This window comes from Vombatus ursinus, unplaced genomic scaffold (genome assembly GCF_900497805.2).
Source record: "Vombatus ursinus unplaced genomic scaffold, bare-nosed wombat genome assembly UNPS02014799.1, whole genome shotgun sequence".
NCBI lineage: Eukaryota > Metazoa > Chordata > Mammalia > Diprotodontia > Vombatidae > Vombatus > Vombatus ursinus.
In genome coordinates this window covers 36,698,107-36,712,107 of record NW_020954577.1, presented here as the reverse complement: position 1 = coordinate 36,712,107, position 14,001 = coordinate 36,698,107, and the positions used below count along the sequence as shown (strand labels likewise).

Sequence of the window (14,001 nt, the reverse complement as noted above, 5' to 3'; positions counted from 1 at the left end):
CTGTGAAACAGAATGAGACCAAAGGAGAAAATATATGTTTATATGTCTTCCATAGACGAATCAGAGCTTTGTTTTCCTCATTCATTAATACTACCTAAAGGACATGAAATAAGAGTTTTTTCTGGGGACTCAGAATCAGAAGAGACCTGATGTAGAATCTCACTTCTTGTATGCATGTTCACAGCAGCCGCGTTATCCAGGAAGGAATCACAGGTGCAGAGATTTACAGAAGTTAAACAACTTGCCCAAGGGCAAACTAACAGCAGAGCAAGTTTCAAATGTCCATTTCAAATGAATATTCAAAAAGTATTCATTAATCAGCAAACACCAATTACCCACCAGAGCCGGAATAATAATTGTAGTACCACCCCCCCCCCCACACCCTCCCCCCGCCAGGCTGGTCTATGGCTAATTGAAGAAGTAGTAGTAGTAGTTGTAGTAGTAGTAGTAGCAGCAGCAGCAGCAGCAGGAGTAATAAGTATCTGCAAAGAATGAGACAAACAGTACCTCCTTTGATCCTCACAACAACCTGAGATAGAGGTCAAATGACTTGCCCAGGGACACACAACTAGTCTGAGGTCAAATCTGAACTCCAGTCTTCCAGATTCCAGGTCCAGGGCTCTATCGACTTAGTTACCTTGCTAGATGATAGGACAACGTATTCGAGATACTTTGCAATATTTAGAGCACTAGATGAGCACCAGCCATTCCATGAAAAATCTATTAACCCTATAAACTCACACCACTTCCTTTAATGCTAAACAAATGCCAAGTAGAGGGAAAATCCACTGTCTCAATTATTTCATAAAAGCAAACAAACTGCACGTAAAAACTTGTATGTTTACTCATACTCTGGCAAATAAACATTCAGAGGGTCTTCATTGGCCAACAAATGTTTCTCTTATTTCAAAGTAGGATTGGAAGCTTCGCTGTTTAGGTCAAAGTCATTCTCCCCTGAAGCCAGATATCCTGGTTTTAATCCTCCTCCACTTTGCATATCGAGATCAAAGGTAAAACAAAAAATAATCTCCCAGAGACTGAGGTTTCTGTAAGGCAGGTTACTAGAAGTGACCCCAGAAGAAGAACGGGATTATGTCTCTGCCTGCCCTAACCTACCATATCCTCAGCTCTTAGCACAGTATTATCTTGGCAAAGGACGTGATTAATACAACTTTGTTGGCTGGTGGATTGTTACCCTCCACCTTATCCTACAAGTACAATCATTAATAAGTTTCTCCACTTTCATCCAAAATCTTGAAAGGAAAAAAGATGTGTTACTGATGTGGCCTGGAGTTAAAAAAAAAATTCAATTGTTGCCTCAGATCCTCTTCCTAGAAAGAGGGACCAGTAGACATCAGCCCTAAGCATCTCTCTGGGGCTCCCTGCTCTCTACCTCTACATGATCCATTATTACCATTCTTTCTAATTTGTCTGAGAGCCCAGATCTTGATTCTCTGCCTTCTTTAGATTTTAATCCTTTATTAAACACCTTCCGTGCACCCCATGGTGTACAAAGACAAAAATGAAGCAGTCCCTTTCCTCAAGGAACTGAACAATTTTCTCTTTTTCTTTAATGTAAGAGTCTGTGGAAAAAAAAAAAAAAGGATGGCAGGAGAAGGGGGAAATACATACAGTGGTTTAAGTAAGTTTATCTAAAATCCCATAAACCAGAAGGGTTTGCTCCCATGAGCTAAAATATATGCTTAAGCAGACCACGCGTAATTTTTTTTTTACCATGTCTAATAACAGATTTTTCTACATAATACACCTATCATAGTCTCAGCAAGTAGAAATTACTCAAGTTCAATAAATTTCATTTCAACAGCATCTGGATCTCTGATTCAGTAATTTATTCTCTTTGGTTTTGAAGCTAAAGTTGAGAACTTCTCAGGAAATGGGAACATAGACATTTTACTTTACTTAGGAGATTATCAGATCCAAATGTGAAATTACTAAGGATCAACACCCCCCCACACACACAAAAAAATCTATTTTACTTTAAGTTTGTCTATATCTCCTGAGGCTGTATTAGTTAAATGCAAAGACCATCTCCATTAATGAGGTGAGTGACTCTGAGCACACCCTTTCAACTGTCTGGGCCTCAGTTTCCTCACCTACAAAATGAGGGGGTGGGACTAAGGCCCAGCTCTCACATTGTATGCTTTTCTCTCAGAGCAGTGATCTTCAAGATTCCTTAAATGTTCCTAAGAAAGTTTTAGAGACTCTTATTATTTTTTCCCTAAACAGAATCATCTAAACCTTTTCCCCTCAAAGCACCATCTAATTAACAAAGAGTTTTTCAAATGAGTACAGTGGATTGGCATCATTCTCAGTAGTTATGTTCCATAAAGTCACTGTGAACACTGGATTAGTCAATACTGAACCACTGCTCCTAGGGGAAATACAGGGTTAGTTTTTGTGAGCCTCTGGTCACAACATTGACTTTAGCACCTTCTAGAGAGGTCTTATGTAGAGACCAGTGAATTTCCTCTTCCTTTTTCTGAATATACCAAGTGGTTTTCATTAACATTGAACTCCCAGCCAAGAGCACAATAACTCATGCCTGAAGAAAGCTTGTCTAACACATATTTTTTCCCGTAAGGCACATTACAGCCTTCTTGCACTTAGGAACACTAGACCAGCACTACAGAACTATGGTTGGGGGTCATTTTAAACAGTGAAATCACCAACAAAAAGCTCCCAAATGCAAAAAAGTGTCACTAAATAGCCCACAAAAAGGACACTTGTTTACCATATGAGAGCTGAAACAAGAAGGCAGAGCATCACCTTGTCTGACCCTCAGCTGGGAACACAGATCTCAGGAGACTCCAATTTTTTTGCCCATCTGCTCCTGTTCACAAATGACTACAAAAACAACTCGAGTACTGATTTTGGGATTTCAAATACATTTTAGCAAGTAGGTGAATTTGCAAATACAGGATCCAGGAATGAGAAGATTGACTGACTGTATTAGAGTACCAAGCTGACTCAGATGAAAGGAAGCTGAAGGAGGAGATGTCCAACCTGGGCCTTTCTTTCTGAAGAGGAGAAAGAGAAGAGGAGGGAGAGAGGGAAGATGGGAGAAAGGGAGAGAAGAGGGGGAAGAAAGAAGAGGGGAGCGAGGGAGAGAAAGAGAGAGAGGATGGGGAGAAGAAGAGAGGGAGAGAGTTTGGAGAGCCCAGGCTCTAGAAGGCTGGCCCCTCACGTGATGAATTTTCTTGAGCACAACCACTCGTGAAACCTTGTGAGGGTCACAATGGGCACTGACTGAGGGAGCACTCATATCATTAAAATCAGGACCTCAGAATCAATTGATCAACAAGCACTCATGAAGCACCTACTATGTGCCGAGCCTTGCGGGAACCGAAACCTATGTGCAGTCAGGACAACAGAGAAATTCTTGGGGTGTTGTAAGAAAAGGTTCCTGTCTTCTTAAAAGATAACACAACTGAAGGAATTAAAAGATTACGTAGGAGAACGTAATTTGACACTTTCTATCTTGGGGTACTTGGGGTAATAAATCTGAAATAATAACCAGTTATAAAACTGGGCCAGCTAACATAAGTGATAAAATATTCTGTTGATGCTATTATAAAATATAACCCCAGCATGATCATTTAATTTATACGTTTTTCAGACACATTCTCTGCTCTACTCTTAAAGTAGCAGAGGAAAAAAAGAAGGGATAAAATGCCAGGACCCCAAGAGTAACAGGCACTAAATCCATTTTATCACTTAGCATTCTTTTATTATAAAATAAATATTTTCAAATCTAGGGCAAAAAGCAGGATCTTGTAAAAACCCATCCATTATACACAGAAATAAGAAAGTAAAGAATGATTCTAAGATTTTATGTCAGAACTAACCAACTTCTCCAAGCGTGCATTTTTTTTTTTTTTTTAGGAAAAAGTTGACAGTGATGAACAACAAATGTATCAGTGCTTTAGTCGCTGGAAATAACATTCAGCTCTCTCAGGGGTGTAGTCCCAGCAGTTGTATCCATAAGCTCAATATGCATCAATCTACCCAGGTGAGAAAAAGAGACCAAAGCAAAAGCCAGAAATAGCCTTCCTACCAGCACAACTCTTCCAAACAACAACAAAAACCTCACAATTCCATCAGTGAAATCACTTACAGCGAACATTAAGGGAGAAAATGTAAATGGGAAAACGAATTTATGATCTTGAAACTTTTAGTATCTGATGGAACATAGTTCAAGACATTAGGTCTTATCTTTCCCATACTCAAATAACTAGCACCCTCTGTGTGTTTGTCTGTCTATCTACCTACCTGCCTACCTATATTTTGGGGTCACTTAAACCTGCAGGCATTATTCCAAGCATTTTTCCTGCTGTTACATCCCAATGAAAAGAGAAGAATATTTGGCATCAGAAGGTCGATTTATTTGACTGAAAAATGAAATATAATACAAATCTTCACTTGTCTTAATACACATATATGATAGGCACATAGGAGGCCATTCATGACCATCTATTCTTACACTAGAAGAGGATAACGATAAAAGGTCCTCTCTAGAGACATGGTATAGTTTTCCCCTGCATAAGGGAGTCCCCATCTCCCCCTCACTCCAGCTCCAGATGTCATTAAAGTGTATGGGAAAGAGCCCAGTGCAGGCTTCAGGCACAAGGCTAGGCCTCTTCTCATTGGCCCAGCTCCAAAGAGGAGCCGGCGGGTGGTGAGGCATTGTGTTCTCCACGTAAAGCTTTTGAAAGCATCTTCCTTGGATGACTGGCTGCCATCAGAGAAGAGCCTACTTCTCCATTAGGGCTTCAGAAGACATACTAGAAGTATTTAATGCACTTCCAGGGCCATTTCAAAGGTCCTGTTACATAACCCTTTTGGAGGTTACAAACCACCAAACCCTGCAGCTGGAGTGAAAAATCCAGAGGAGCCAAGGAAAAATATTCCTCAATTATCCATGTTGTTAGTGAAGAAGAGAGAGATGGGAGTAATTCAAAACCTTTTAATGCAGAGATTAAGAACTGTACATAAAAAAGAGATTAGCTAGTAGTATCATACAGCTTCTCCTAACTTTTCATCCATACTCTGGCAGTCAATGGAAACAAAGTCAGCACTCAATTATCCATGTTCCAGTAATAATCACTAGTTCAGATAGATAGATAGACAGAAAGACGGACAGATAGATAGACAGCTAGACAGACAAATAGATATCACTTGGAGGTTTACAAAGTGCTTTAAAATATTACCTCATTTTGTCCTCACAACAACCCTCAGAGATAGTTGCTATTATTTTTCTCATTTTATAGACAAAGAAACTAAGGCAGAAACTGAGAGGAAGGACCACCCTTTTGTACAAGGTCAGAGGTAAGCTTTTTAAGGTCTTATTTTTCTAAATGAAGAACAAACAGGAGAAGTGGAGGGTGTTTTTCCACTGTGATGCCAACTCTTCAATAAGCAGAAAAAATTTAGGAGAAAAAGCACACAACGGTACTTAAAAACCTGAGTTCAAATCCCATCTCTGCCATTTACCCCCTGTGTGACCTAGGCAAGTCACCTGATCTCCCTGAGACTCTGGTAGTTGGACTTGGGGATCTCTAAGTCCTCTTGAAGCACTGGACCTTTAATCCCATCATGGGCTCTTGGAACCCATCCTGTAGACAAGGATATAACCTGGCAACGATCACTTTCAGAAATCCTCTCTTCACAAAAGGAGTCCTGGATCTGACTCCAAAACCTGTCCTTTTGAGATCATTCTCTGCTTTCAAGAATAAGAGTTCTTAAAAGGAGAACTCTTAAGTAGTTGTGAAACAATAATGGTCCCAGAAAAAAGGATAATACATTCCTCCTTCCTCACGGCCACAGAGGGATTCTAGGGCAAAATGGATGTACCTTGCTGGATGCAGCCAGTCATTGTATAGGGTGTTTATGGTTTAGTTTTGTTTTGTTTTTTTTTGTTTCAATGTATAGAGTATTTCCAGAAATTGCTGATATAAAAAGAAAAGGCAATCAGTAAAGGCCTTTTTTTTTAAAGAGTTCTCAGTCATTCCAATCACAGAAAAAGCTAATCCCAATTTCTGAGAGTTACAGTCATATAGTGGTGTTAGAACTCAGCACCCCTGAAACAGAAAATGACAGACAGTCTGGTTCATTTATATATTAACTCAGATGGGATGTTTCGGCCAACACTAGGCACATTCTTCAATTAGCACAAAAGAAATACACTGTATACAGAGGGAAATATGTCAACCAAAGAGAATATGAATAAAGAATGTTCTTCCATTTCTAGAAAATTCTAAGCTTATGTCAAATTTCATTATAACCACAAATAATTACATTTAGATGTCCTGCAATTCTGTAAACTGAGTACCTTACCTGGATCATCAAGAATTTTAGATCAGAAGAGCAAAACTCTCATAGCCTAAAGAACATTTAAGATTCACCCAATACCAAAAGTACAATTAATTTACTGTCTGTCTCATGGAACCAGAAATCTGAAAATATGAAATTCTGAGGATATTTTGGTTTAATATTTCCCTTTGTAAGTGAACATTCATTTTACTGACTGTTAAAAAAAAAGATTATCTGGATGTGTGATTTCATTGGATATGAAGAATTCCAGGTGTGGAGACTTCTTCCATGGGGGCAGACTGGGGATTGATACTTACAGTCTAAAAGGGTTGCCTGGGGCCCTGAGGGTTTAAGTGATAGGCCCAGGATTCTGAGGCAGGTCTGCTGGTCTCTAAGGCCAGCCCTCTGCTTACTAATCCAACTGTCCCTCAATTATTAAAATAACCTTTTTCAGACTATTTAAAATTGGTCATGAGTAAATCATGACGACTAACATTTCAACGGTAATTTCCAATGGCTGCAATCGGCCCAGCACAGACAAGCTTTTCCTCCAGAGCTCGATGGCACAGGGATAGAGCGAGGGAAAACCTGCATTCAAACTCAGACGTTAGCTGGGTGACAGCAGGCAAGTGACTGGACCTGTCTGCTTCAGGGGAAGCAAAGTGGGGAATAACAACCACATCTGCCTGCCGACCAGGCTCGTCACGGGGATCCAAAGAGGTCACATTTGTAAAGCACTTTGCAAACCATATGGTACCACCTAATCGGGAGTTATTATTTTTATCGATGTGAAGCCTCATCGAGCCCCAGGGCCCAAAGAAGAAGCATTGCCTGCCTCACTTGCTTGGTGACCAGTCCAGGGAGACATGTGAATGGTGATCCCCTGAACACGGGCATCTTCCTAGAAGACACCGATGATGCTCAGCGCTCCTTCTAGACAGCCGCTGGGAGCCTTGGAGTCAGGAGGGCGAGACTCCCAGAGCAGCCCTGTGGGAGTTGGCCGAATGAGCCCTCTGAGGGCCTCATTTTCTTACCTCACTCTCAGGACTGCTGAGGAAAGCACCGTACAAGCTTCTGAGTGCTAGCTAGAGAAGTGAGGTGAGTGCCAGCTTCCGGTGGACCTTTCCTTAATTCCCCACCCCATCCCAAACCCCCAAGTGTTAGAAATGCATTTTCTTCCTTCTCAGATTTCCCTTGAAGCAATGTGGAGGGTGGAGAAAGTCGTAGGACCTGAGCCAAAGCTTTACTCTGCCACCTGTATGACCCTGGGCAAGTCACTGCACTCTCCTCATCTATAAAATTAGGAGGTTGTATTTGGGGATTCTTAGGGTCTCGGATTCTGTCTTTCCTAGGAATCGCTCCTGTGTGCTTATCACATTCTTAGAATTCTATGTTTCATCTCTCCCCTTTTAGAATGTAAACCGTGGGGATAGAAGACCATGTCATTTTTTATCTTTACATCCCCAGTGCCTAGTAAATAGCTTACATATTGCAAGTCATTTAATACAAGCTAATTGAATTAAATTACCAAGAATAAATAAATTCGAGGCCAAAATTAGAGGTGGTCTTGCCTCCAATCTGCTCTAGACCAAGCCTAAATGAGCTATATTTTGGCTGGTCAAGATGACTAGATGTGGGAGACAAGCCAGGTCAATATTTCCAAGTAGCATTCTTCCCACCCCCTTCCAAAGCTCCCTCCTTTTTCCCACTCTGCCCCACCAAGGCACTGTGTGACATTCTAAACAGAGAGCTAGCATAGAACATGGATCTGTAACAGCAGCCTCACAGATATCTCAGGAAATGTGAGACTTGTATTTGATTTTGCAGTGTGTGGACAGTTTCTCCTGAAACCAGATACGCTTCATGGTTTATAACTAAGTAGGGAACTCTAAAACCTCTTATTGGGCAGATCCTCTTTTGCATTAGATTTCTTTTTCAAAAATCATCCATTATATTCTCTAGGCGGTACGCGTGAAAGTAACACAAAGTGTAACAAACCAAGTTCCTACAACAGCACCATACTTGGGCCAAACACAGCCATACTGAAGATGTACGTTAAGCCTTCGTTCCAAAGACACTGACCACATTTTCACTGACATAGACACACGTACATTTATAGCAAACAGCAGTCAAATATTTGATTCCAAGTTATTCAAAGACCACAGTCATCTACTAAACAACTATGCTGAAAATTTATATCAGAGGCACATATGGAGAAATCAAAATTGATCACTTCCATGCCGGCCACAAGGACAACAGGGGATCCCGCATTTGCCAGTTGGTAGCACCATGTGAATGGCAAATGACATTGACCTCTCTATGACCCAGACCAAGCAACTATTTTGGGACTGACCCCTGAAGAACCAGCCAAACCCAGAGCAGGACAAATATAGCTTCTCATGGGAACTGGCCAGTTCTCAAAACACTTAATGGATTTCCTTGACAAATCTCTTGAGTAGACAAGTTAGTGTACGTTTAAGCAAACCTTGGTCTGGGTAGCTATTAGATATATACTGTTCACTTAAAAATAAAATCTCATGTGGATTTTCCTTATTTTATAAAGAATTTACAGTTAAACCCCTAAGGGCATTATTGTTTCTGGGCAGGGTGGTGCCCGGCATTCAACATGAAGTCAGGAAGACCTAAGTCAAACTAGCTGTGTGACCCTGGGCAAATCACTAACGTCTCTGAGCCTCCCTTTCCTCATCTGTAAAATGGGGATAATACAGTAAAAGCACCTACCTCCCAGGGTTGTTGTTTGGATCAGATGAAATGATGCTTGTATAAATGCTGAGAAAACCTTAAAACGCTATATAAATGTAAGCTATTAATTAAAACAGCAATGAAACCATAAACCTCTCACGCTGGCTTAAATCTACTTCAAAAAAGTAATGGTTTCCATGTCCACATTCACTTAGATTTGATACAGTGTTTAAGCTGCTTTCTGCTTTGAACATGACAAAAGTTTTTCCTTTAATAATGTGAATTATTTTAGTATAAGTGAATGACAACTCTTACATATTTGTTGTCTCAATATCCTGAGATTTCATGCCAGCTGTATCATTAGTTGCAAAAAGCTCAATTGTTATTTGTAACTAAGTCAAAGCTAAATAAAGTCAGCCATCATCTTTAAAAAATGTTCGCTATGACATCAATGGGCAATGGTCAGGCCAATGGTAGCCAGGATGCCTGAACCATTTCCCGACTATTCAACTGAAGCAAACCACTCCAACCCACTTGCTCAGCTTTGCTAAGAGAGTTTCTGATGTGCAATAAATGTCCCTCATGATCTCTGGCATCAAAGCTTCGGCAAAGAATGGCAGGTACACAGTTGACAAATTTCCCATTTTAGTTGTTAAAAGGAAGTTTTTATAAAATCTTTTGTTGATCAGTTGAAATATGATTTTTTAAAAAAATCAGTTTATGCTTTGCTGTCATAGGGAAAGGATTTAGAAAGCTAAAACAAATAAAAACTCTTGTAAGAACTATGGGTTTCAGATTTAGCTCAAACAATTCCAGTTATGAATTTTTCCCCAACAGGCTAGTGTTTTATACTTATCAATGTGTTAATCATCATTAGTCATCAATGCCTAAAGTAAAGCTCTTTATAACAGCTTTGATGAGAACCAGCTGTAAACATAATAGAAAGGAGTAGATAGATAGTAAACCATCTTATCTAGTAAAGAAGCTTTTGCCCTAATTGGCTGAAATACTCTTTGCACAATATTTTGCAAGGCCTCTGCTACAGAGGGCACTTTCCCCTCTAAGCACCTGCATTACACCCAAAAGATCTCCCACAAACAAAGGCCTCATCAGAACCATTTCCTTATGCGCAGGCTTTTGTCAAACTGCAAAGATAGCTATCTGTCAGCATCTCTCTTTTATTAATAGTTGCTGGTTTTGCTTTTACAGTGATTCACTGAGAACATGGAAAGTGATATAAAGTCATACCAAAGAATCAGCTCCAATGGCATACCATTTCGGAGACTTCCTTTTTATTTAGTCTGACCTTTTCTCATGAAAGGCATCAAGGGACCATCTTAAACCATCAGAACTCAATGCTGGCACAGTTCCAACACTGACCTTATATCAAAATAGAAATAAATGTCCTGAAACAGACATCTCCAAATTACCAAACTAGAGGCAAGTTCTATCTCTCCCCCTCTCCTCTCCCCTTGCCCCATTTCTCTATGTACCTCTATGTCATTCATCATTTCAAAGCCCGCACGTTTTAGTCCACATAAGTAAATGTTTATACGAAAATCAAGTGCATGTGGTCATAGATCATTTTAAATCAAACCTCTATCACCAAATAGAACCATTCATATGAAGGCAGAAGCAACAGCCAGAAAACAAATTATGCAAGGTAAAACACCAAAAAGTTTTCCCATATTTTCCTGTTTAACACTGACTTTCCCAATTAATTAATTAATTAATAATCAAACATAAAATATTCAGCCACTGTTACCAAATCAATATTCTTTCATCACAGCAAAGAAATTGCTTAGAACCATCACTCTCACACTAAAAGATGATTCAAACTGTCATCTTGCAATTCTATTATCTCATCCTTATTACCTAGCCCTATTTTTAGCAACTTCTATCAACACAACCATCCTTGCAGAATATTCCATCTCTGTGAAGAAAACAATGGCTCCTGCAGCTTTTTTGCATCAAAATGATGTTGTCTAGTTAATTGGGTCAAGACAGGCAACAACACTGAATTCCTCATCACTTTAAATACATCTTCAGCACAAACTCCGAAATTAATAAAAATCCACTTCAACTTACCTACAGTTTGGTGGAGGATCCAATGTTATTTCTGCAAGTTCTTTCTGAATTCTTTAAAAAACAACAAAGAAACTGGTATTAAGGCAAGTACTTCTCTTCATTAACATCTATCAAATTAACAAAAATGCCCATTTTTCTTTCACATTAACAGTTTTAAGCATTAGTCCTCTGTAATTAACATCAGTCCCCTTCTCCCTTCACCATTCCCATATCTTTGGTCTTCAGAGTACTTCAATTCAATTCAATGCCATGCCAACTGGATATACAAGGCACCATGTGAAGAAGTGCTAGGGATCCCAGACAGACCCTGCTCCTAGTAGTATATGACTTTTATTTAGATGCAAATTCCTGAAAACTCATTTTCCCTTCATGCATCTTTTGTAATACTTAAATACCAACTACAGAGAAGTCATCCTCTAGCAAACACAAGCCAGAGAAATTGCTGTCATTTATTTACAAGAGGCCTCCAGGTTGGGCCGCCAAGCAATTCAGCTTTGAGATGAGCCTTAGTCAAGACTTGAATAAGAGCACACAGCAAATCCATGAATGGAATAGGCTCAACTGGACATTTAAACTGGACATTTCCTTTTGCACAATTTTTAAGTCACAGAACATTCAGATTTCCATTTGAAAGGCTTCACATAGGTGGTGCAGACAAACCTGATCAAAATCAGAGCAGATACTCTGATTAGACCCACTGACCCCAGGAACGTGCCCTAAGAGTATCTCTGATTCCTTCCGATATCTCAAAGTGCTGTGAACTCTAAGTTTCTTCTGAGAAATCCTTACCAAATTCCCATCACATATGAAGGGGGAAGAGCATAGCATAATAAACTAACTTTGCACGTCCATATGAACGATATCACAATTTCTTTCTTTCTGTGTGTATGTCTAATGATCGATCTATATCTTAATTACCATCTATCTATATACATTTATACAAATATAAAATCGAGTCCTATAAAGTGGTTTTTGAAGGAAGTGAAACTGATGCATGTCAGTTTCCTTGCTTATACCTCACCCTGTTTAAATAACATGCTGACTCATGGTGGCAGTTAGATGCTGAGGTTTGGTTTTCCTTTTAGTCACTATTTCTCCTCCTTGTTACCCAGGATGATTTGAAATGACTGCATGTACACGTGGCAAGCATTACCGTGATGAGGGATATCAAAACAGAATTTTGAAAGTAAAGGAAAAACATCTGAGAAAGCCGCGTCAATGCCTTTTGTGTCCTCTGAAAACAATCCATGATAGAAAGGAACCAAATAAGTATTAAGCCATTTTAAAAAACTGAAGGTTTTTCCATATAACATGCCAAGACCCATCTTCCCTGAAAAGGTAAAATTCATCTTGTTCATTCCTTTTTAGATATGTTAGCTTGAAATGCAGGCTTACCAGTACCCTTCCCCAACCATCTGCCCACCCCACTCACCTTAACCTCTGACTCAAAAAGAAAAAAAAAAAAAACAAAAAACCCACAAAACATTCAAATCACTGCTCTTATATTTAACTTTGGGCAAAATGCTTTACTCTGGGTCTCAGTTTCTTTATCTGTAAAATGGAATTGGGTGTGCTTTCTCTTCTCTAGGATTTCTTTTATCCATAAATACTACAATTCTGATACTTTGAAATGCAAAAACAATTCATTGCCTCCGTCTGAAGAAGGAAGAGAAAGGGGTGTGTATGTGTGTACATATATACATATATATACACATATATGTATATACACACATATGTATGTGTGTGTGCATATTACTGTTTTTCTTTTTTCTTTTGTAGTTTGGATTGTCTTGATAGTGAAAAAAAATCACCATCCTAAAAAAAACATTCCCTAAAGGTATTCATGCCTTTTTTCCCCCACCTCAATGGCTGGTTCAGAACTTTTCATTTCACTCCTGTTTTTAAATCTTCTTGGGAGGTAAAAGATAAGGTAATGTTGGGACTGTCACTACTTTCACCTCCAAGACAAAATCACTCCATGAAGGCCAAATCCTGAAGATGCCCTAACTGTAAAACACTTCCATTTTGGTATCACACTTTCTCTTCCTCGTGTTGGGGTGTGACCACGGGCAGAAAGAAGAATGCAAAGGCCTTGGGGATGTTTCTCAGACCAGAATGCCACAGGGCACTGGGCTCGATTTATGACAATCAGGAATCCCTAGGGGTCAGGATCAAATCTCAGAACCCACAGGACTTTCCTGCCTTATTTCAGACCATGGTCAAATAGTACAAAAACATTAGAAAGTACCCAGAAAGTGTGCTGGAGAGATTTTCTTATGTTTTATTAATTAACTCATAAACTCCTGAAGGGATTTTTAACTTTGTTTCCACTATTTATTCTGCCCTGACAAGCCACCAAGACAAAAAAGTGAGCACAGTTTGGGAAAACGATAGCTCACAGCCATGAAGCACAGTGTGATATTATTGGCGGGAGGGGTGGAAATCACTTGTTCTGAAGTCATAGGACTGGGGTTGGAATCTCAGTTCTACTTGTTAATACCTGAATGAAGAGTCTCATCTATAAATTAGATGATTTCTAAAGTTCCTTCCTGTTCTAAATTAATGACTGAGAGATCCAGACTGGAGATTTCATTAGTGTGGGGAACTCCCAATATAGAAATCTCTTCCATCAGTGAGAGGTCAGCACTTGACCTGTAATTTATAGTTTGAGTGAAGATTCTCAATCTTGTTTCTATCATGATCCCTTTGGGCAAACTGTTGAAGCCTATGGATTCCTCAGAATAGGTTTTCTTTCTTTCTTTCTTTTTAATTCATAGACTGGTAAAAAAAATAAAGATGGAACCTTTTCCCATCCAAGTTCTCAGGCCCCCTGAAGCCTACCCATAGATCTGTGGCAGGTCTGGAGTACCTGTCTTGGAG

General features: G+C 39.5%; 1 protein-coding gene across 1 annotated transcript in view; it reads right to left on the bottom strand.

The window, feature by feature from the left end:
* LOC114050286 (ubiquitin-conjugating enzyme E2 E2) overlaps positions 1–14,001 on the bottom strand; it is a 415,703-nt gene that overhangs the window by 384,728 nt on the left and 16,974 nt on the right. Inside the window, exon 3 of the mRNA XM_027871898.1 lies at positions 11,122–11,172. Within this exon, the coding sequence (XP_027727699.1) occupies positions 11,122–11,172 (51 nt within the window). The remainder of the gene's footprint in view (positions 1–11,121; positions 11,173–14,001) is intronic.